Raw genomic sequence first — 23,347 nt, 5'->3', positions numbered from 1 at the left:
GTTCTACACCAGTTTGCTTAGACATAAGACCACTCATAAGAGACCAGTGAAGACTAACAGACACTATAAGACCTGCTAGTCACAAATTTGAGTTCTCAGTACAAATGTGGGCTGAGAACAGACATAATCTAGCTACCAACAGTACTAATAGATGCACCTTAAAGGCTGACATTACACTTGCTTTGTACACACAGTGCATGTGGAATAAGGATGGGCTGAACCAAAAGGGATAAAAAGCTGAAAATAATTCAATGGGCCAGACGGCTGGTGTCTATTTCTCCACGGTGCAGGAACGTTTTTCTGGGTTCTCTTTCTGAACCTTAAAAACAAACAGTTTATGGACAGAAATAAGGGACAGGGAGCACATGAAGTACAGACAGAGGACAAACAGACCGAACAAGAGAGAACGAGGGTTAAATGGTGGTCCAGTAAGCTTATTCCAGAACCAGCACAACAGCGGACTGAAGCAGCAGCAGCTCATAAAAAGGAAATAACAAGAAAGGTGTATTAATTAAGTACGTTTGCGTGCACTTAATAATCCGATCCTAATCGGACTTCTGCGGTTATCTGATTATTCAAGGTATTTGTCTTGGTCAAATATCATCTACAAGCAAAAAGTGACAGCAACTCCTGCCCCCATGAACGTACACACGTCCCGTGTAGGGACTTTTATTTTGAAATAAAAGTAGTTACACTACGGGCGAGAGCTCGAGGAGGACGCTATCTGCTGCAGTAAACATGTCTCAGACAGCGGCTCTCAGGTTGACCCGGTTTTGTGTCCGCAGACTTTCTCCGAGCTGCTGGACCCGAGCAGTGAGCACTCCGAGCACTCCGCCGCTGACCATCCGCGAGCAGGAGGACGGAATAAGGTGGAGTAAAAGAGCGAAGCGCTCACAGAACTTTTCATCGACATTTCAGCGCCAAGTCCAGACTCAGGAAAAACTGACCTAGCCAGAACCCCAATCTGGCAGTATGTCAGTTACACAGAGTCCGCAAAACATACGCTGGGCCGTTATTAGCAGATGTTTTTCAATGCGATGAACACGTGAACGCGCTCAGCTTGTAACCTTTAAACAAAGCTTGTGAGTCTTAAAGGGGAATTCCACCATTAAAAAAAATACATAATTAAATATACATAATTAAATCGTTAAGATGGAAACGGAGCCATTCAGAGAGATTTCATGTAAGATGCTCCATTTTAAAGAGGTGTACTGGGTCTGGGTTGTTTACAGCAGTGTTGATGGGAACCAGACGTCTGAGATGTTTAATACCTCACAGCAGGTGTGTCACTAGAGATTGATGTAGCTGTAACAGACGGCCACTGAATGTGCTTCTGTGTTTATCCAGTGTAGCAGGCAGGGGGTGTGAGGTGTTGTTCAAGATGGCTAAGAGCTTGTTCAGCGTCCTCTGTTCTGCCACAGTCCAGCTTGATTCCTACAATAGAGCCGGCCTTCCTAATAAAGTTTGTTCATTTTGTTCAGAGCACTCTTTTTTAATGCTGCTGCCCCAGCACATAACAGCATATTATGCAGATTTTTTTTAAAATGTCAGTGGAATTCCCCTTTAATAAAGCATTAGCCTCTAGTCTGGTTTATTCAAGTCACTTAAGAAAATTGACGTTTGCACAGGCACATTTTTGAACGACATTACTGCTCATCTTGATATCAGCTTAATAATAGTAGTGTGTTTTGTCTAGAGTTATAACCTTCCACATGTGAGCATAATGCACAGCTGGTGATAACATGTGGAGGACATAGCTGTAGGCTAGGGCAGGACAGCTTCTGTTTCCGCTAGGTCACTAGGACATGGTGATCACATCTGTAAGAGGATGCTGTCATTTTAGGAGGATTGTTTTGAATAACCCTAAGAAGAGAAATGCCTTGTCTCTGGCCATGCTGAGCTCTCTGCGAGAGGACATCCTGACTGATATAGATGACAAGGACCTCAGAGTCATCATAATATCAGGCATGTCATCTTGATTAGAGATCATAACAGATTTATTAAGACAGCAACTTTTTCAGGAATGTGTATGCACATCCATTTCTCTCCCTCTCTTTGTAGCACGGGGGTCTGTGTTTTCTTCAGGTCACGATCTTAAGGAGCTGACCTCGGCACATGGCAGAGACTATCATGCTAGTGTGTTCCAGGCTTGCTCAGAGGTTAGGAGTTCCTAAAAAACATGTACTCCACCAGCTCTGATAAGTTCATACGTGTTGGTCATATAAATAATTTCACCTTGTGATTATTGTTGAAGGTCATGACCCTGATCCAGGACGCCCCAGTACCTGTGATTGCTATGGTGAAGGGTATTGCCACAGCAGCAGGATGCCAGTTAGTCGCCAGCTGTGACATTGCTGTGGCATCAGAAAGATCCACCTTCGCAACCCCTGGAGTGAACGTAGGGCTGTTCTGCTCAACTCCAGGCGTGGCCATCGGAAGAGCTGTACCCAGAAAGGTACCTGGTCCTTTTCATAAAGTGATTTAGCATTGCTTCTAGTACGGTGGTTCCACATCATGCCTCTAGAGCAGCTCTGTCCTGCACATTTTAGTGTTCTTTCCTGCTATACAAATTTTAACTCAGGAAGGTCTGTTAGTTGGATCAAGGTGTATTATAGCAGGACAAGCCCTAAAATTTGCAGTACAGGGCTACTCCTTGACCAGTGGGCTGTGGTGGTACTGCTAGGGGGCCCATTGGTCATCTTTTTTTTTCTTTTTAAAAATACTGTTTCACAATATAGACATTTAATCAAACATAACTTTAAATATCACAAATGTTGATTATTTACAAAAAGAAAAAGTAATATTTATATCAAGCTCACTGATTACTTTGGCAAAATGCTAACTAATTATGTATATATTTTCATTGCATGTCATCCATCATGGATAAATGGTTAACAGGGCTTTCAAAAGAAAAGTTCCTGAGGCCAGGCCATCTTCAAGTGAAGTGACCTCTGTGTCTCAAACCAAGCATAAACTGAAATGATGAAAATACAAGCAGTGAGTAGCTAGCACAAAATTCTGCGTGGGTAGGAGCTGAAACTGGGTAACATTCACTCTGTAGTGTTTGCTCAGAGGTCTTTCGAACTGAAGCTTTGAAACCCAACGATTTACACCTTCACTTGGAGACTAAATATGTCTATGTACCTATCAAATTGAACCAGAACTTGTTCCAAACAAGATCAGCTCTCATTAGGTGAGTCAGAGAAACCCATCGGGTAAATCCTCTTTTGGACCTGGGAAGCTTTTGTGGGGTTTTTTGTGGTCCGCAAGTTGCAAAAGGTTGGGAACCCCTGTTCAACACCATTGACCTAGTCTATGCTCTACCTGCTCTTTGACAGGTCGCTATGGAGATGCTGTTCACAGGCCGCCCAATTACAGCGCAAGAAGCTTTGCTACATGGGCTGGTGAGTAAAGTCGTGAGCGAGGAGCATTTGGAAGAGGAGACGATGAGCATCGCCCGCAGAGTGTGCGAATCTAGCCGGCCTGTGGTGGCTCTGGGGAAAGCGGCATTCCAGAGGCAGATGGCACAAGGCCGAGACGCAGCATACGCCACTGCCACCGCTGTCATGGTGGACAATCTGGCACTGCGCGATGGGCAGGAGGGCATCAGAGCTTTTATAGAGAAACGCAGACCTGTGTGGACCAACAGCAATGAGAAAGCCCACGAATGACTGTAAACCAGAAGTGCAATTATGTAAAGCAACATTTAAAGATAAAATGAATATGCCAAGACTGAGATGGAAAAATGTTTATTCCTAAATGGCACACCGGTTTCTGTACGTGCTGATAGCAGATTTGGAATAAGAGCAATTCCAAAGTCACTTCATGTTAGGGTCTAAACTGCAGCACATGCAAGCAAATTCAAGCACTATTCCAGTTACATATTTTGCAAACTCTAATTAGAGGTTAAATTAGAGAGATATTTGTTTCCAATATCCATTCAAAAAAGTCTCTGTTAAAGACAGTTGATTAAAATTAGGGCTGCATGAACTCTTTAGACATTGACAGATCATTGTTTAAATCACAGTGTATGTAATCACTTGCAACTGAATGATATTGAATGCAAGAAAACATTGTAAATCAGATTTGATGTATATGTAACCAAGAAAAGAAAAAAAACAGGCTGATACCATTCTGGGAAATTATATCTGATAATATTTGGTAATTTGCCCTGTTCTTACCTGCCAATTATCATTTTCTGCTTTGGGCCTGCTGCACCAGTGATGACGAAGGTGTATAATTGCTGACTTCATAAATACTGTACAAGATCCTTTTCTGTTTGCACGCATGTTTTGCTTGCTCTGGTATCTTGCAACATTGACCCATAATGAAAAGAATGATAACCACATACCTCTCTGAAACATATATCAAATTAAACTTGAGTAGTTAGAAGCAGAATGTGTGGAAGTATCAGTGCAAGTTTGCTTGCTTTGGTATGTCCAGTAGCTTTTATTAGTGTCTGTAAGACATGAAGCAGAAGCTGATGAATTCAGATGAAGCCTCTCCTGATATCTGCTGGTCGGATCCCGCTTGGTCTCAGTGAACGGCGGCCAGTGGGAATCCCCATACCTGGCTGATGACCTGGCAGAGAGCCAATAGGGTCATAGCGTGGGCGGGGGAGAATGCCTTGTGGGATGGACAGTCTCTGATCATACTCTCCGCCGATGATGCCTGGTGGGTGAAGGGGCAGGGGCACAGGGGGTGTGGGGACTGGAGTGAAAGGGTAAATGGAGGGCATAGGGTAGGGGTAACATCTGGCCCTGCATCTACTCAATTCCTTTCTCTGCTTATATCTTCTTTTGTAAAGCTGTGGGAGAGAAAACATAGTAATATTTAGGGAGTAACAGCTTGTCAATAAAAAAACAAACAAACATAAAAACTAGAGATTACTCAAAACAAGTATAAACAATGTGTAAAAGAAGACCATCAAAAAAAAAAAAAATCATAACATCTGGCATGTCTAAAATCTTTTCAGGGCAGAAGAAAACAATGAACATTACTGACTGGTGTTCTCAGAACTGTAAAAGCTTAACTACAGCATGAAGGGGAAGGTTAGTTTTTCATTTTCTAAAGATTACAGTTTACCCATCAAAAAATTAATTTACATGCAGCAACTGTCAGTAGGCACAGTCTGTTTCCTCACCTCTTTCCAGTCTGTGTCTCTGTGCTCACTGTCAGGTCGAATACACGCTGGAAAAAAAGGTCATCACTGCTGTTAGATGCACAGTCACATCCAACTTTGGACTTGAACTTGAATTCAGATTCAGAGTACCAGTCAAAACTGACCATTTTTTACCTTGTTAGTTCATGTCCTTGGTCATATTTTGAACATACCATTTAAAAGATACAACTCTTATTTTGCTATAATCTTGCATTAAAATGGAATTACTTTTTTGATTACATCACCACATAAGCCGGCAGGGAAAAATAACATTATCCAAAAATATCAAGTCCTATTTCCCTCTCCCACCACCCACTCCTATGATGGAACAAAACACTCAACTAGCTCAGAGATCCTCCTTGATACTGTGTTTCACTCAGAAAAGCATCTCGGCACAGAAGGAGAATTTTATGATTTTTCAGTTTATGCTGACTTGTGTAGCAATCTTGTCACACTACATAAACCACATTTATCCTAATTTTCCCATCTTAGTATGACAAAAGCATTTGATTGACAGCTTTATAGCTTTTATTTATTGGGCAGGTATGCTCATTTACAGGTTTATGAGTGCAGAAACCTGGCTTCTGTTAGCCTAAAGCCAGCAAAAAGTTTGGTAATGGACAGTTTAAAGATTAAACCACAATAAATCTAAAACAGAGGTTAACCAAGACAGGTAGAAGGGAAAAAGTGGCCAATATCTGAAGCATAATCACTTTAATTGCAGTAAGGCAGTGCAGGATAATGTGTCTGTTGTGTTGGTACCTCTGAAGTCACGGTGCAGTAGGTGTCTCCAGAGCGTGGGATCTTGTGTGGCGGAGTGCAGGTGTGTGCAGACTGCAGACAATGAGAGGATAGTGTGAACATCCAGCAGCCGCAGAATCCTCAGCAGTAGCTCAGGAGGCAGTACAGCCAGACCAAAGAGGGCAGGCAGTCCTAGGGCTGCACCAGCAGGAGAAGACAATAAATACTCCGCATTATAAGTCCACACGCTTCCAAGACATACTTAAACATTCTAACTGAGGCATTATTGTAGTAGTTTGGGTTTTATTATTGCTGTATTATTTTCCATTTACTTATAAATGGTTACCTTTAGTTATTTTCCTTATTTGATCTTTTAAGTTTACTATTTTAAAATTATACTTCATTTTATTTTTTAGATTTTAGTTACAGTGCACTACTCAGACTTGCAGCCAGTGATGTACAGAATTCACCAACTATCTGCAATTTTTGGTAGTCTGAAGTTTAATGCTCATTCACAAGAAAAAAATACATTTCTAGTCTTTTTAGTCTTTTCGTACTAGATTATTGTTTTCATTTCACTCATTTCACTGTTAGTTTTGAAACTAACAGTTATTTTTTTATTTCGGTTTATAAAAATATATTTTGGCCTATTGCTATACACTGATCAGGCATAACATTATGACCACCGCGTTGTTTCTACACTCAGTGTCCATTTGATCAGCTCCACTTACTGTATAGCTGCACTTTGTAGTTCTACAGTTACAGACTGTAGTCCATCTGTTTCTCTGATACTCTGTTACCCCCTTTTACCCTGTTCTTCAGTGCTGAGTGGATCAGACACAGTGGTGCTTCTGGAGTTTTTGAACACCACAGTGTCACTGCTGGACTGAGACTAGTCCATCAACTAAAAATATCCAGCCAACAGCGTCCTGTGGGCAACGTCCTTTGACCGCTGATGAAGGACTAGAGGATGGCCAACACAAACTGTACAGCAGCAGATGAGCTATCATCTCTGACTTTACATATACAAGATGGACTGACTAGGTAGGAGTGTCTAATAGAGTGGACAGTGAGTGGACACAGTGTTTAAAAACTCCAGCATCATTGCTGTGTCTGATCCACTCATACCAGCACAACACACACTAACACACCACCACCACGTCAGTGTTACTGCAGTGCTGAGAATGATCCACCACCCAAATAGTTCCTGCTCTGAGGGTCCATGGGGGTCCTAACCACTGAAGAACAGGGTAAAAGAGGGCTAACAAAGTATCAGAGAAACAGATGGACTACAGTCTGTAACTGTAGAACTACAAAGTGCAGCTATACAGTAAGTGGAGCTGATAAAATGGACAATGAGTGTAGAAACAAGGAGGTGGTCATAATGTTGTGCCTGATCGATGTAGATCTTTACATAAATCTTGCCTGATGCCTGAATAGGAAATTAAAAGTTATAATGTACAACAAAGATCCAAAACATTATGAACGCTCACAAATGACATTTTTTGTTGATATATTTATATCTTGTGAGAATGGCGCATGTCGAAGTCTGGGAAATCATAGACGGTAAGGGAACAGTCGGGTCTCGGAGTGAGTGTGTTGTATGTGGGAGAAATGGGCAGAAAGACATGAGTGACTGTGATAAGGTCCAAATTATTATGGCCATACAACAGCAAGGCTTGTGGGGTGCTCCCGGTCAGCAGTGGTGATTACTGACCGCAGTCAGAGGAAAGACAAACCACAAATCAAGAACAGTCTGCTCCAAACCGAAAGAAGGGCTACTGTGGCACAATTCAGAAAATTTTAATGACAGTTACGGGAGGAACGTGTCACAACACATAGTGCATCGCACACAGTGCTGTGTACAGGGCTGTGTAGTCGCAGACCAGTCAGAATGCCTGTACTACGCTAAATACTGTTCACCATCAAAAGCGCTTACGATAGACATGCAAGCATCAGAACTGGACTTTGGAGCAATGTAAGAAGGTTGCCTGGTCTGTTGAGTCATGTTTCCTTTTTCTTTTATTGGTATGTGTGCACTATGTACCTGGGGATATGATGGCACCAGGATGCACTACGTGAAGAAGTTGGACCAGCGGAGGGAGTGTGATGCCCTGGGCAATATTCTGCCAGGTAACACTATGACAAGGCATTCATGTCGATGTTGATTTGACACATGCCTCCTACCTAAACGTTGTTGCAGACGTGGTTGTGGTCATAACGTTTTGGCTCAATAAATGTATATCTGGACATAAATCTGCTATGGGGAATGTGTATAGAGGTGTCCATTTCAGTAATATCAACTTTACCTTCTCTAGCTGTTGCCAGAAGTGGGTAAGCCAACTGGTCCTTAAAAACACGAGATAGCTTCTGCATGTCTTTGTAGGCAGCTCCAGCATTTCCACCTACAGTAAAAGCATATTTAATCACAGTGCTCTGGAAATACAGATGTTCCACACTAGCTATTCTTTTTTTATTGTTCTGCACCTGCCCACTCCTCAGTCACGTATGCAGTTGGTTTCAGGACCAGCTTCCTTGCACTCTCCATTGTGCTGTTCGTCTTCAGAGTGGCTGCAGCGTAAACATTAAAAAAAGGCCCTCAGATACAACCTCAAAAGCTATTCACTCATTATAGGGAATGGCAACAGTTATGGGTTATCTGGTTTACCATTAATGACGAGTGTTTGGCCCATTGGTACGGCAACCACCGATGCCAGGCTGTTCTCACAGTGAGGGTGAGTGTACTGCAGCCTATAGACGCCTCCTGCTGCACGCCAACCACTGGGCATTTGTCCAGTCCTGACATCACAACCCTGTAACACAGTGAGCCAAATACAACAAGGGAGTTTAAAGTATGGCAGTCTGGAACAACACTGCTGAAACTGATTACTGCAGCAGTGTCGCTCCGCTGTTAATGAGGTAGATCAGTGGTGGCCATTCTGCACAAACTGTGAATTTCATTCCAAGTAAGCAGGAGGACACCCGACTCCCCTTATTCAGCTGGTCTCAATCTTGAAACAACTGACCATGTGCGTGTCTGAGTAATGAAGACCTGCAACCATACCGTCCCTTTGCAGATAAGACTGGACAGCCCTGTTCTAGAGTCTACTCATCTAAAGTCACATGTGCTTTATTATAAGGAGACAAAATTTAAGAATCATTCTTTTATTTTTACCACAAAAAAGCACTTCGTAGTGGCAATTGTAGCTGATGGGCCCAGTCTCACTATCTAACAGGGCCTGACCAATTTGAACATTTTCTTGTTCTACGTGGTCAAAACCCAGAGACATCAATAGTTTCAATAAACCAATGCTTTACATTACTTTGGTGTAATAAACGTGTAGGTTGGGACCTAGCAGTTGTGGACATGGTCACTAACGCATATACATGGAATTTCGCTGTTTGTGAATCAGTAAATTGTTGGAGCAATTTACTGAAGCTGTTATAATTAATATAGTGTGTAACATAGTATTGTGATCCTATCAACAGTTAGCAAATTCCTCCTTTAAAAAAAATACACAGGTGAGCTAGCAAGCTGAATGGTTTCCTGCATCATGATATGAGATACAAAAAAAATATGTGAGTGTCCGGATCTATTGTCTACTTACAGGTTGAATTATTTTGTAGATTAAGCACAAAAATACCACACATAAACTATAAAAATCTCATAAAATAAAATATAAAATAAATTTTATAAAATAAAATCATGAACAGAATGACATCACATAAGCAAGATGCTGACCTAAAACATCTGGGAGTTTGGAGATAAAACATAAATAATAACTAGTGGGCTACATGCATAAAAAAATAACTTTATTAACCACTAACAGATTTCAGATTACTGTCTAACAATAAAGCCGTTTTATATTTTGTTAGCCATTCTCATTCACCCTCCACAGTAGACTATTTTTACACATTTCCCACCATGGTCCCAAAATGCTATAATGATAAAAGCCAGCCTGAGCAAAACCCGTGTCCTGCGTGAGCTCTGACCTGTGGCAGGAAGCCGGTCTCCAGCAGCAGTAAATGTGCAGCCACCAGCAGGCAGTCTGACGAGCTGTTGCACTGTGCAGCCTGGAAGAGCATCTCCAGAGAATGAGGAACCTTCCCCAGCTCAGCCTCACAGCACAGCATGGGCTCAGGGATGAAAGGCCCCACTGCCTCCTCCTCATCCTCCCCTTTCTCCAGCTTCTCCTCAGTCTCTGGATTACATGTTCTCTTTCTGCCACTATGGCTGCTGCTGGTGCCCGACTGAAGAAGACAGAAGAAGTTTATTAGCCATTCTGTGTAAGGCTGCTCAGTATATTGTTTACAGACCAACGGAGAACGTGCTGTAGATGGTTCTATATAGCACCCAAAAGATTATTCTATTGTTACAGTGTCTAGCTTGTAACAACAGAAAAACCCTTTTGGGTGACATATAGAACCCTTTTCAAAAAGGTTCAGCATGGAACCGACTACAGCACATTCTCCATCAGTCTGAAGAACCCTTTTATCATGCAAGAGTTCTTTGAGCGCTCATGGTTTTATATAGAACCGTTTTCATCCCTTGACGCATCTTTTTGAAGAGTGCAATTTACACTGTGCAGCTCTAATACTATGCAAGTGTTTTCAGTTCTCAATAGATTTGAATCAAACTCAACACATAACAGTCTCACACTAAGACTGAATACACAGACAACTTGAAATGTCTCAACCTGCTTTACTAGAAAGAAAGCACGCTGCATCACAGCTGAGACATGCCTGAGTCAGGGCATATACAGAAGCGAAGCTATCACTGTGATTTCACTTTCATTTCAGTAGAAACCACTTTCCTTCTTGTCTGAGGTGAGTGAGTGCAGACATTTTATTACATTAACACAATATTCCAGACGCTGCATGTTTCTATTGAATAGATTGCTAGCTTATAGTACAATATATGAAATAATTACATTTAAATAGTATTTTATATCAACTACAAACAGATGCCACAAACCACAAATGTGTTAAGAAAATATATACTCTTCGTTCTAGACAAGTAACGCATCACATGCATTTGTTTGGAGTGTTTCTGTCTTAGTTCTCAAAGATCTTAGTAGTACTCACTTCATCACTGGAGCGCTGCATGATGGACACAGTGTGATTCTGCTGTGTGCTCTGCTGAACTGCTGCTCTGGTGTTAGCCTGGGAAGAAGGGGGTGGTGGCTGAGAGGAGGAAGCCCTACTCTGAGGCAGAATCACACTGATCATGTCCCCCGACACCACCCCACATGAGGACAGTGACTGCCCTGTGTCCACCAGCAGCTCCTTCCCGTTCAGAGACAGACTGAACTCTGTATCCGCACTGCAGGAGGGACAAACACAAACCACAAGGAAAAGTGATTCAATTTCACCGAGGCCGTCTACTGAGTGACCCAATGAATACAAGGTTCTCAAACCTGACCTGTCAGAATTCAGCCAAAGCACTTCAGACAAACAGCCTGGGTAAATAAAAACTAACCTGAGACCAGTCGAAGGCAACAGCACCTCCTTCACTTGGACAGTGAGATCAGTCAGAGTGGGCTCTGCTCCCTCCAGCTCCACACGGCTGGTCTGCTTATTGACTCTCACTCTTAATTTCATACTGAATAGGAAAAAACAGTTATCACACGCTCAATCTCAAATGACCCCCTATTCCCTATGTAGTGCACTAACTACAAAGGTAATGAAATAAAAGCTTCTGTACCAAGCAGTGTGCTACAGAGAGCCTTCTGGGTGGTACTTTCATAGAATTTTGTCGTTCCACCTTAAATGGTGCAGCAGTTAACAGTACATTCTGGCGCCTGAGGTGTTACAATATTAAGAGCTGCACCATTTAAGGTGGATCAGAAACATACGAACAAGTAGATGACCTCAGCTTGGTGTAGGGCTCAGTGTACCCAGTATATGATATCACGTAGCCCCTGGTAAATGTGTCATTATATCCGAACTGCTGCTGAACTCGAGTCGCTCCGCTTTTAAAGAATAACACTCGTCTGTCCAGCTCGCTGACGGACAGACGCACGGCTGAAAGCTAGCGCTATCTGGCTAACCTGGCTGCGCTCTGGCTGTGCTGGCATGTTCACCCCGGCAGTCTGTATTAACACACAGGACGAACGAAAGCGCCATTCTTAGTTAAGCACAGCTAAGATTTTCTACGATTTTAAGCGTTTCTTCGGAGATTGTTCAGCGTTACCTGAAGTTTGTTGATATCGACGTCACAAATTTTGACACCGTAAAGGCGGAAACCGGTGCCGTTTCTTAATATAATAAAAGTATCTGTTGGGTTTTTCTCATCAAAATAACAAAACACCGGGATCCAGCTTTTCCTTCTTTTTTGGACGCATTAAATAATTCCTGATTGTATATTGAAAAGCCAACTTTAAGAATTTCATTTATTTTAAACAGATTTAGCTTAAGTCATACCTTCCTGTTTAAGTGATCAAAAAATGTTTTCACAGCAAATAATTCAGATTTTACATAAAGAAATGAGTGTAAATGTTTTTTTCTACGTTTTCTTCTCCATTTGTATCATCTATATGCTGCTGTCGGTCTAAGTATGCATGTAACAAAAGACGTTCATAATTTATCACTCCGAAATTTTATCTAATTTCCACAACACATTGACAGCCATTGATTTGTTTTCTTTTTGTTTGTGCCACAAAATCTTTAGTTTTTTTTTTTTTATAGTTAATTTTATAGAGTTCACCAGACTGTGCACGAATAGCTTGAATGATTCAACAGTTAAAAGTTACAGTTGTTTTCTGATTAAAAAGGTAAAAAAAATTACACACAAATTATATTATATATATATATATATATATATATATATATATATATATATATATATATATATATATATATATATATATATATATATATATATATATATATGTGTGTGTGTGCGTATATGTCTACCAATAATTGCGCTACACCTACAGATCCCCGTCAGAGCTGCAGGGGGCGGTATGCCCAAATGGCGGAGTTCACTTCGCTCAGAAGTCAGTGAATGAAGAGAAGAGGAGTAGCCCACTCTCTCTGCCTTCTCCCTCAGACACAGGCGCTGGCTGAATCTTCCAGTAATAGTCTGAAACGCTGAATATCTGTCAGAATGAGTCGGTCGTACAACGACGAGTTACAGTTTCTCGATAAGATAAACAAGACCTGCTGGCGAATCAAGAAGGGCTTCGTCCCAAACATGCAGGTAACCGAGCCGCTCTGCGCAGAAACGTGGGTCTGTTTACGGAGAAACACCGACGCTGAAGCCGGCTTCTTATTCGAATCTCTCCGTTCCACCTTAAATACGTTAGTGCGGGCACTTTCATTCTGAAGTCTCAGGCGGCTGAAGGTAACCGCTGCACCACTTAAGGTGGAACGGAGAAGGAGCTGGTGAAAAAGAACCGGTTCAGCACTGAGTGGTGCCATTTAAACCAGGTATTGTATTAGCTAAATAGCTAGGTTAACCAGCTGACTATTTAAGCAGGGATGGTTCTGGCATGTTCTTTCCATCAGACCCGGTCGTTAACTGTAGGCCCCGCGCGTTTCTCCGGTTCGGTTGGGCCATTTTTAGTTATGGTGCCATAAAGCCACGTAGTCAGCTTGTCTGCGAGGGCGCTGGTGCCTAATGCTGCTGTGGCAGAGCGCACTGGAGAGGATATCACCACCCGTCTGTTCAGAGTCACACGATGAAGTCTTCTGAAACTCCAAGTGAAAACACTGTGAAGGCTGTTAACTGTGGGTGTGTGGCTCCCATTAAAGGAGGAGGAGGAAGCCTTCTCCCTCAATCAGGGAGAGGAGGGAAGCTGATTAGAGGCTGCCTTTAGCCGTCATAACAGTGCAGAGCAGTGACATAACAAATTAGGGGATTAACTACATGTGTTCTCTTCTTGAACAGGTTTTCCAATATGATAGCTGTTATAAAATATGCTGCGTTAAGCAGAGTAAAGCAGTATCTAACAGCGGATTTGTTGTCTGGTTTGGCTATATGAAGGCCTCTCTTTAGAGTCCTGCATTTCACAGAAAAACACCAACAGATTCAAAACAAAGGGACATTTTTTAGAAGTGTGACTCAGTAAATGTCTGTACGTTGAACCATTTCACCTCAGAGCACTATGAATGGCTCTGTTTACATCTCGACGAGTCCATGCTGAAGAAATTTGGTAAAATCTGTGTAATTCCCGTTCAGTGATCCATGGACTGTTGGTCACGTTAGTACAGGGTTACTGCGCCCTCTCTTATATGTTATGTGTGCTGAATTCCGTAGGTGGAGGGTGTGTTCTATGTCAACGATTCTCTGGAGAAGTTGATGTTTGAGGAGCTGCGAAATGCATGTCGTGGAGGAGGTACAGTCATTTCAGCATTCATCCATGAAAACAACCCTCTGAGTGGGGTGAGGCAGTAAATATGATGTTCAGCTAATGTTTTGTGTTCATAGGCTTTGGAGGGTTTTTGCCTGCTATGAAGCAAATTGGAAATGTGGCAGCCCTGCCAGGAATTGTGCACGTAAGCGTATGATTTATTCTAGATACGTTACTACGTTACTTCTTAGGGTTTTGGCTAAACGAGGTGAGGTTTTTGGCGGATGCCGCCAATGGTGATTTCATGTTATGTACTTACCTGTATCTGTCATAGAGATCTGTGGGCCTTCCTGATGTTCACTCTGGATATGGCTTTGCAATTGGAAACATGGCTGCTTTTGACATGAGTGACCCCACAGCGGTTGTCTCACCAGGTAAGTGGAACCCAGATCATTTATGGAAAGGAAAAGCGTTCACATCATTTCAGGAATGCAGTGATAAATATTAGAGTAGACAGATGAAAATAAGTACTCAAGCCAAATACTCAATCATCTTGTGACAGTATGAACTGAGAGAAGTGGCTAACATTGTGCTTTCTCTGTGCAGGTGGTGTTGGTTTTGACATTAACTGTGGTGTGCGTCTACTAAGGACTAACCTGGATGAGGGAGATGTGCAGCCAGTGAAGGAGCAGTTGGCTCAGGCACTGTTTGACCACATCCCTGTAGGAGTGGGATCCAAAGGCGTCATTCCAATGAATGCCAAGTAAATAATAACCACCCCATTTATATGCTTTACAAGCCAAGACAATAAAGATTAAGAGACCTTTATTAGTTCCACAATGGGAAAATTTCACCTCCATGTTTAACCCGTCTGTGTAGTGAAACACCACATACACACTAGGGGGCAGTGAGCACACTTAGTCAGAGCGGTGGGCAGCCCAATCCACAGCGGCCAGGGAGCAATTGGGGGTTAGGCGCCTTAGGTACTGTCGGTTCAGGGGATTGAACCGGTGACCTTCTGGTCACAAAGCTAGTTCCCTAATGTAAAAAGAGAGATTAAAGTCTTAAAAATGTTTATACCCTGTTTCTTGTCTCAGATTTGATGAGTTAGCACAACAGGTTAACATGTAGGTTTTTAGTTCCTCAAGGTAGATCAGAAATTGCCACTTGTCATGTTTTGTAACATAGAATTTAGAACCATTTTGCTAACTGTGTTTGCACACTGTGGGTTCAGACCTCCACATTTAACCCAGCCGTGCAGTGAAACACCCACATGCATGTACACTAGTGAACACACACTCGGAGCTAGTGAGCACACTTGCCTGGAGCAGTGGGCAACCCTATCCGCGGCGCCCAGGGAGCAATTAGGGGTCAGGTGCCTTGCTCAAGGGCACTTCAGTCATGGACTGTCAGCCGAGGGCGACCTTCCGGTCACAGTGCTGGTTCCCTAACCTCCAGCCCACGACCGCCCCTATAGCGTTAGACAGTGTCAGCCTATATCATTGTAAATGCAAAGATAAAAAAAGTGATTCTCTAATTACATCATTTAAAAATGTAGTATATTAATATAAAATGTTATTACAATTTTTACATGTATTACATTTCTAGGTATAATTGGAATGGTGTATTGTAGAGAAACCATGCAATGCCAATGTTATAACCATTCAATGTTGATCATTGTAAAATGGTGGTAGATACATTTTTTTTATGTGCTATTTTGCCTCAAAACACTTTGTATGCATCACTCTGGCCATTTTAGGCCAAACACTTACATAAAAACTAATGTAAAAAAAATATGACATGAAGCCACAAATGGGTAACCATTCCATATAATAACATTGTGATCTTGCTTTTAGAGGGAGTAAATGCTTCTAACATCTTGTTCCTATTACCTCTGCTCTTTAAAAAAGGTTTCTCTGAAATGGCACAGTTCATGTTATACCACTGTAAATGACTTTTTATATTTTAATGGTTGAATTCTACAGAGATTTAGAAAAATTGATAGATTAAATTGTTGAATGACACAGTAAGGAGAATGTTTGTTTGGTACTGAAGTGAATACTGTATATATTTATATAGAGATTTGGAGGAAGCCCTTGAGATGGGGGTGGACTGGTCTCTGCGGGAGGGCTACGCCTGGGCAGAGGATAAAGAGCACTGTGAGGAATATGGCAGGATGTTGCAGGCTGACCCAAACAAGGTCTCCTCTAAGGCCAAGAAGCGAGGACTGCCACAGGTACACAACTGGGTTGGCTAAATACATGACACATGAAGCTGCTGTTCTTGGGCTCTGGGCTCTACTTGTGCTGACTGTGTTTCTGGTTGTGCTGCAGTTAGGGACACTGGGTGCAGGTAATCACTATGCTGAGATCCAGGTGGTAGATGAGATCTACAATGACTATGCAGCCAAGAAGATGGGCATTGATCACAAGGGCCAAGTGTGTGTGATGATTCACAGTGGCAGTCGTGGTCTGGGACACCAGGTAGCAACAGGTGGGTGCTCTCTTAAACCTTAATTGCATTGTAACACGTTAGCAACTGATGACCACGTTCCTCTTTACGTAAACCATTTTTTCCAAATACAACTAAACATGTTTAATCATTTTTATCATCAATTTCAGCATGATGGCAGATGGTAAATATATCAAAGCACAAAATTAAATGCCAGGTCACTAACAACCCAAGTTTGAGAAAACACTCACGCATTTAGGCGTTAAAGCTGTCCTGTGACACGGAGGCTCATATTTTATGTCTGTGTAATATTTACCTTTTAAATGATTAGCTCCCTTCTTTTTTTCCCTTTTTTCTTTTGGATTTTTCACAGATTCTTTTTTTTCCTTTTCTCTGCCCTCCTAATTTTGTTGTGGCCCCATCACACAGTGCTACAAAGTTGGCTGGGTGGAGGAAACTGGGTGTAAATTGCAAGTGACATGAGTTACTACTATGTTTTGTACTAAATTTATGTTAAATTGCCATTAATTGGTGTTAACTGTGCTAAAAACATCATCACAGACAGCACGCACTTGGTGTAAATTAAAAATGATGCAAAGACAATCTCACTAGAATTTAAATTAGATCGTTACAAAAGAACATAAAGTGAGATGTATGGCAAAGGTACACAGTTTTATCACCAAGCCCAGGTTCAAAGTGCTGCATATTTTGTTGATGATGCACCCTTTAGGTTCAGAACTCCACCTAACAGACACTCAGCAACATGAGCTTAACTTAAAGCTTTTTCATTCTTTTTCGCCTAGCTCACAAAATAGCAGGTGTATTCTGTAGAGCTGTGGCAACAGATGCAGAGGTGCTGGGTTTTGTGAACTAAATAGAATTTTCTTGAATTTCTTTGTAAATGTGATCAGATCTTCATTTAAGTTGTAACGATAGATAAAAAGACAAGCACAAACACAAACAATTATGTAGTTTTCCATTCATTTATTGAACAAAGTGGCCCAACGGTAAATTTATTTAAAGACAAAAGTATGTGAACCTCTGCTTTTAGTGACTAGTGTGACCTGCAGAGACTTCACCTGAATGGCTCATAAAATCAGCCCTGCATATTGGCTTGGAGGAATCATGGCCCCTTCTTCCTTGCAGACCTGCTGTAGTTCTTCAGTGTTGGAGGGCTTTCCTCCATGAACATGTTGTAGGTCTGGTCACAGCATTTATACTGGATTAAGGTCAGAACTTTGATTCAGCAAAAAAAAGCTATTTTTTTTTTTTGCTTTAACCAGCCCCAAACCGTGATACTGCTACCACCATGTTTCACAGTTGGGATGACGTTCTTTATGCAGTTTTTTTTTTTGCAAAACATAACACTAACGAATGTGTGTGCTAAAGACGAGACTTTGATGGAGAAGGGTACGGTCAGCCACACTCACACCTTGTTGTCAACCTATTAATTGGACCTCTTGACCTTATTTATCACCTGTACCGAACTATCATTCTAGACGTATGAATACTTTTGCCAACTTCGTTCAGTTACTTAATGAAAAGTTATATAATTGCTTTTGTTATTTATTTAAATGGGTTCTCTAAATCTATTATTATGACGTCAATAAAGATCTCTTCTCTTTTTAAGTCAAACTTATGCAGAAATTTCTCTAGTGATTAAGGGTTCACAACTTTCGAGCTGAACTGCATGTGTGTGTTTTGAGGGCAGGAAGGGTGTCTAAGCATTGCTCTCTTTGTGGTTTTGTGTAGATGCTTTGGTTGCTATGGAAAAGGCAATGAAGCGAGATAACATCGTGGTAAATGATCGTCAGCTTGCTTGCGCTCACATCACTTCCCCTGAAGGTCAGGACTATCTGAAGGGCATGGCTGCTGCAGGCAACTATGCATGGGTCAACCGCTCATCCATGACCTTCCTCACACGCCAGGTGAGCTTAACACTTCATTCACTTTACACAGGCTGTGTCTCGTCCGTCACACCCTACGTAATTATTACAACAACAACAATAATAAACTTGCTCAAACTTGCTAATAATCTTATTCTCACACTTAAGTTGGAACAGACAAAATAGAACCTGTAGTGCCACTACTACTAATAAAAACAATAATATTATTTTTATTATTAATATTTGTGGCATTACAGGTGCTATTTTGTCTGTTCCAACTTAAGTCTCAGAAAAAGAAACTGTTGTGATTCATATTGGGTATTGTAACAATGTTTTTACCATATTGCCCATTCTGGATGTCCAGTAAATGCTTACTGGTTGAGCAGGGTAGTATATCTGGTAGCACTGGGGTTTGGATGAGACCCAAAATAAAAAATGTTTTGCAAAAACGTGACTGCATGCATTATGAAGATATCATCGTACAACTGCACTGTTTGAGCAAGTTTGCGAACAGCCAGCACCCGTCAGCGGTCCACACCAGCATGTTCATTTTGCAGAACAACATGTTCATCTTTTTCTTCATTGGAGTTTTGTTCAGAGAATACTGTGAGAATATGGACTTGCCACCCCTGTTGCCTGTGCATTCACTCTACAGCAAGACTTTTCCTGGGGTTGACAATGGCAAAAGATTTTACAGTTAAAAAAGTATTCATCAGCCAGGGATTACAGATGGGGTATTTTCCCCCTCTTACAGTGCATAATAACATCAAAAGATTCAGAACATGTTTTTGTGACAGACATCTCACAGGCTTAGGAATACTTTGAAAAAACCTTTTCCAATAAATACCATCTATTGATGCATCAATATATGCAAGTTAGGATTGTATTATACATGGTGGATGCCGTGCATCAGCTGTGTAGCTGGACTCGAGCTCAGCTGAAATGGACTGATGCACAGTGGGAACATGTATTGTGGTTCGATGAGCCCACCTTTCAGACTGTAAATAATGGACTTTGTGCTGTCTGTGCCAAAGCGAGTTTAAGGAAAACTCAGATTGTTACTGGTGTTGCTAAAAGTCTGAAAGCCAGGCTCTGCAATGGATAAACTTCACGTTTTATGTTTTTGATTAGCATGTCACATTCTCAGCTTTTTTGGAATTGAATTTGTAGTTTCTTTTGTTTGTTTCATGACTATCATTAACCTTTATGTTATACTGCATCCCAGGGATATGTAAATGATGCCTCCAACTGGTTTAGGTTCTGCAGATTCCATAGACATACAACACTTGCATACTGTAGTCAGAAATTGGTCGTCTGTGAGCTTAAAGGTTACAGAATAAACCCAAGAATAGTTTGGTGCATTATTATTACTAGTTATTAGTCTGTTGTACTGTGGCTGATGCTGATTACTGTGTTCATACTATGTCTTTTTCAGGCATTCTCCAAAGTATTCAGCACTACACCAGATGATCTGGATATGCATGTGATTTATGATGTGTCCCATAACATTGCTAAAGTGGAGGAGCACATGGTGGATGGTAAACAGAAGACACTGCTGGTGCATCGCAAAGGCTCCACAAGAGCTTTCCCCCCTCACCACCCCCTCATCGCTGTCGACTACCAGGTATCGCAGTCCTGAAGTCTGCAGTATGAACTTGTTCTCTTAGTACAATTGTTATATTAAAGTGTGGTATTTTTTACTACTTAGTGCTAGATTTCTAGTACGGCTTTATGATCTATAATCAAGTCATCCACGTTTACACCTTTCACCCTGTCAAAAATGGTTGATGACTTTTTTGATTAAGATTTTTTTTTGTATTGCCAAAATAATGGCCAAAAATAAAACTGATATCTTCACCCAGACTTAAGATCAGGCAGTGCGGCACATTGAAGGGGAGCCATGGTCTATGGAAATGGCATACAGTCATTCCTGCAGTGGTAGACAGTGTTACATATGCTTACTCTATTTTCAGTTAGATCAGATAGAATCACTGTATTGTGGCTACAGTGTAAATCTGATTAGGCTGGAATGAATAAATTGCAACTCTTTCTCTTGCTCTCTAGCTCACTGGTCAGCCTGTGCTCATTGGTGGCACAATGGGCACCTGCAGCTATGTGCTGACAGGCACCGAACAGGGGATGACGGAGACGTTTGGTACCACCTGCCATGGCGCTGTGAGTAAAGAGCTGGTGGCCTCGTCACCTATGGACTAGTTTTTCACATTTTTTGTTATGTTATTCAGCAGCATTTAATGAACCAAGCAGAACTTAAAGCAGCTTAAGAAGACTCACTTCTTAAAAAGATGTGAATGTAAGTGTGCATTTTTCAACTTCAGGGTCGAGCACTGTCCCGAGCGAAATCCCGTAGGAATCTGGACTTCCAGGACGTTTTGGATAAACTAGCAGACATGGGCATTGCCATCAGAGTAGCTTCACCCAAGCTTGTCATGGAGGAGGTGAGCAAGAGAATGACAACAAAAGCCCACATACGTTATATGGTCAAAGGAATGTGGACACCCCTGCTAAATTATTCACTCTGGAGTGATTAATCACGCTTCATTATCTGGCAGTCTGATGGATGAATCTGGGTTTGGTGGATATCAGGAGAACGCGATCTACTGGAATGCATAGTGCTAACAGTAAAGTTTGGTGGAGGAGGCATAATGGTCTTTGGCTGTCTTTTAGGGTCTGGGTTAGGCCCCTTGGTTGCAGTGAAGGATAATGTTAATGCTACAGCACACAAATGCATTTTAGACAGTTACAGGAATTCCAGTGGCCTGCTCAGAGCCCTGACATCAACCCCATTGAACACCTTTGGTATGAACTGGAACATTGTCAGTCCTGGACTTCTTGTCCAACATCAGTGTCTGACCTGACAAATGCTCTTTTGACTGAATGGGCAGAAATTGCAACACATGTTTCAGAGTCTTTTAGAAAGCCTCATTTCAGGGTCTTTTGGAAAGCCTTCCCATGAGAGTCAAGGCTCTTATAGCCACAAAGGTTATAATGGCCATATTAAAACTAGTTGTTTTGGAATGGGACGTTTAACAAGCTTAAATAGGTGTCTGCATACTTTTGGCTGTATAATGTATGTGTCTTCTACAATGCATGAATCAGGTTTTGTTTGAGTTTGGGTTTAATGCTGCAGGAGTTACATTTAGAAGCCTTAGATGAGATCAGTTTAATTGTAATAAAAGGACGTGTCATCTTTGCGGAAGACACAATTGCTTGATTTGCACAATTTCTTTGATTGGTTTGGCTGTAAAAGCTAAACGTAAACTTTGTTCCTTTTAAAAAGGGCATCTTGCATTTATACGTCTGTGTTGTCTTTCCAGTGGCGGACAGTAACTAAGTAAATGTAATTCGTTACTGTACTTAAGTAGTTTTTTCGTGTATCTGTACTTAAGTAGTTTTTTCGTGTATCTGTACTTAAGTATTTCCATTTTGGGTGACTTTTTACTTTCACTCCACTACATTTCAAAGTCAAATATCTCACTTTTTACTCCACTACATTATGAAAAATCTGTCGTTTCTTTTGGTTTGTGTGACCTGTTGGTCATACCGACCCAGTGCAGCACACGGTTCAACGTCAGTGCAGCAGCGTAAAACTCTGGGAGCACATCCGTCACCTAAATGATGAACTAACCTAACTTTGTGTAAATAGACCACAATATAGAAATATGTGCACATATGCAGTCGTGACTGGCGCGTTTCTTTTTTTCTGAATTCATACAAACACTTTCATTTTATAGTAAATTAGTTTCAGCTAGTCTGTTTATGAACAGAGACCTACATCTGCAACACAATAAAGGAAAACTTATTTGTGATCCTGAGTTTAAAGCAAGTTTTTATTAAACTTAACTAATTTACAAAGTAATCTTAAACTGAAATTTTGCTTGCTTGTAAAAAGGCTTTTAGAGCCACTCGGTTCTCCCTGATTGGAAACTGTTTACCTTCAGTGTTTTGTGCTTATGATCATTTTAATAGACGTCAGCGTCACTAATTAATGACGTTCTATTAAAAGACTGGTTTACCAAGAGAGACGCTGGAGGACTTTCACCTGAAATGAGTTCATGAAGCCAGTCTGGTTATAAAAATGATAACAGGACATCAGAGCCAGAATTACTCTTTTAGTACTTTTACTTTATACTTAAGTACATTTGAAGGCAAATACTTTTGTACTTTTACTCAAGTTGAGGTCTAGAGTAAGGACTTCTACTTTTACTGGAGTGATATTTTACCTTGGGTGTCTCTACTTTGACTCAAGTACATGATTTGTGTACTTTGTCCACCACTGTGTCTTTCACACCATTATTAGAAAAATTAACATTTTCTTGTTCCTCTCAGGCTCCGGAGTCCTACAAAAATGTGACAGATGTGGTCAACACGTGCCACGACGCAGGCATCAGCAAGAAAGCCATCAAACTCCGACCCATTGCTGTCATTAAGGGATAAACATAGATGCTTCATGCACATCACTACAGGGTTAAACCCAGAAAACGCTCACATGAGCCATCATCAGAAACTGCAGAGACAAGGCCTCATCATGCCAAGCACTTCAGAAGGAGCAACTCCTGCCTTGGGGCTTCTGCACCGTTTATTGGGACTGGCCTTTCAACATGTGTGCCTAACACTGCACAGAAAAACAAAGCTCAGAAGATGAGGAAAAGATGAATATTTTGTTTACCTAAAGGCTTTACTATTATGAGGTCTGTGTGACTAATACACTTTTGTTTGTGGTATTAAAGGTGCAGTTTGTTGGGAAATAATAAATTAAAGTGAAAGCAGCAATAAATGAACGATTGCTGTGCTAC

The 23,347-nt window shown here is 41.4% G+C and overlaps 3 protein-coding genes across 3 annotated transcripts; 2 read left to right on the top strand and 1 right to left on the bottom strand.

The window, feature by feature from the left end:
- The first annotated feature begins 698 nt into the window (after window positions 1–698).
- Window positions 699–4,110, top strand: echdc3 (enoyl CoA hydratase domain containing 3). Its single transcript, XM_017715707.2, has 5 exons — window positions 699–869; window positions 1,844–1,965; window positions 2,062–2,159; window positions 2,255–2,455; window positions 3,339–4,110. The coding sequence occupies exons 1-5, from the start codon at window positions 739–741 to the stop codon at window positions 3,669–3,671; spliced, it is 885 nt and encodes a 294-aa protein (XP_017571196.2). The 5' UTR covers window positions 699–738; the 3' UTR covers window positions 3,672–4,110.
- fbxo7 (F-box protein 7) lies at window positions 3,734–12,148 on the bottom strand. The gene is made up of 10 exons (XM_017715705.2): window positions 12,096–12,148; window positions 11,382–11,504; window positions 10,988–11,225; window positions 9,896–10,153; window positions 8,571–8,715; window positions 8,390–8,473; window positions 8,212–8,307; window positions 5,924–6,100; window positions 5,144–5,190; window positions 3,734–4,807 (listed from the first exon to the last, which is right to left on the bottom strand). Exons 2-10 carry the CDS (start codon window positions 11,501–11,503, stop codon window positions 4,490–4,492), a joined length of 1,485 nt encoding a protein of 494 aa, XP_017571194.1. The 5' UTR covers window position 11,504; window positions 12,096–12,148; the 3' UTR covers window positions 3,734–4,489.
- A 724-nt stretch (window positions 12,149–12,872) lies between these two features.
- Window positions 12,873–23,346, top strand: rtcb (RNA 2',3'-cyclic phosphate and 5'-OH ligase). The gene is made up of 12 exons (XM_017715710.2): window positions 12,873–13,103; window positions 14,163–14,241; window positions 14,334–14,401; window positions 14,531–14,630; window positions 14,803–14,959; window positions 16,276–16,432; window positions 16,530–16,689; window positions 18,400–18,575; window positions 19,969–20,157; window positions 20,598–20,708; window positions 20,870–20,989; window positions 22,881–23,346. Exons 1-12 carry the CDS (start codon window positions 13,011–13,013, stop codon window positions 22,986–22,988), a joined length of 1,518 nt encoding a protein of 505 aa, XP_017571199.1. The 5' UTR covers window positions 12,873–13,010; the 3' UTR covers window positions 22,989–23,346.
- The last annotated feature ends 1 nt before the right edge of the window (window position 23,347 follows it).

Source organism: Pygocentrus nattereri, chromosome 11, assembly GCF_015220715.1.
Source record: "Pygocentrus nattereri isolate fPygNat1 chromosome 11, fPygNat1.pri, whole genome shotgun sequence".
Taxonomy (NCBI): Eukaryota; Metazoa; Chordata; class Actinopteri; order Characiformes; family Serrasalmidae; genus Pygocentrus; species Pygocentrus nattereri.
This window is presented reverse-complemented; position numbering and strand designations above follow the sequence as displayed.

Bases quoted from the DNA above. Each gene is read 5' to 3' on its own strand.
- echdc3 (XM_017715707.2), top strand. From the start codon at position 739: ATGTCTCAGACAGCGGCTCTCAGGTTGACCCGGTTTTGTGTCCGCAGA. The intron at 870-1,843 runs GTGGAGTAAAAG...CTGTCATTTTAG, and splicing joins GAGCAGGAGGACGGAATAAG to GAGGATTGTTTTGAATAACC. The intron at 2,456-3,338 runs GTACCTGGTCCT...GCTCTTTGACAG, and splicing joins GAAGAGCTGTACCCAGAAAG to GTCGCTATGGAGATGCTGTT.
- fbxo7 (XM_017715705.2), bottom strand. From the start codon at position 11,503: ATGAAATTAAGAGTGAGAGTCAATAAGCAGACCAGCCGTGTGGAGCTG. The intron at 8,474-8,570 runs GTAAACCAGATA...TTTACGCTGCAG, and splicing joins CCAAACACTCGTCATTAATG to CCACTCTGAAGACGAACAGC. The intron at 5,191-5,923 runs GTACCAACACAA...CTTTTTTTCCAG, and splicing joins ACTGCACCGTGACTTCAGAG to CGTGTATTCGACCTGACAGT.
- rtcb (XM_017715710.2), top strand. From the start codon at position 13,011: ATGAGTCGGTCGTACAACGACGAGTTACAGTTTCTCGATAAGATAAAC. The intron at 14,960-16,275 runs GTAAATAATAAC...ATATTTATATAG, and splicing joins GTCATTCCAATGAATGCCAA to AGATTTGGAGGAAGCCCTTG. The intron at 20,158-20,597 runs GTATCGCAGTCC...CTTGCTCTCTAG, and splicing joins TCATCGCTGTCGACTACCAG to CTCACTGGTCAGCCTGTGCT.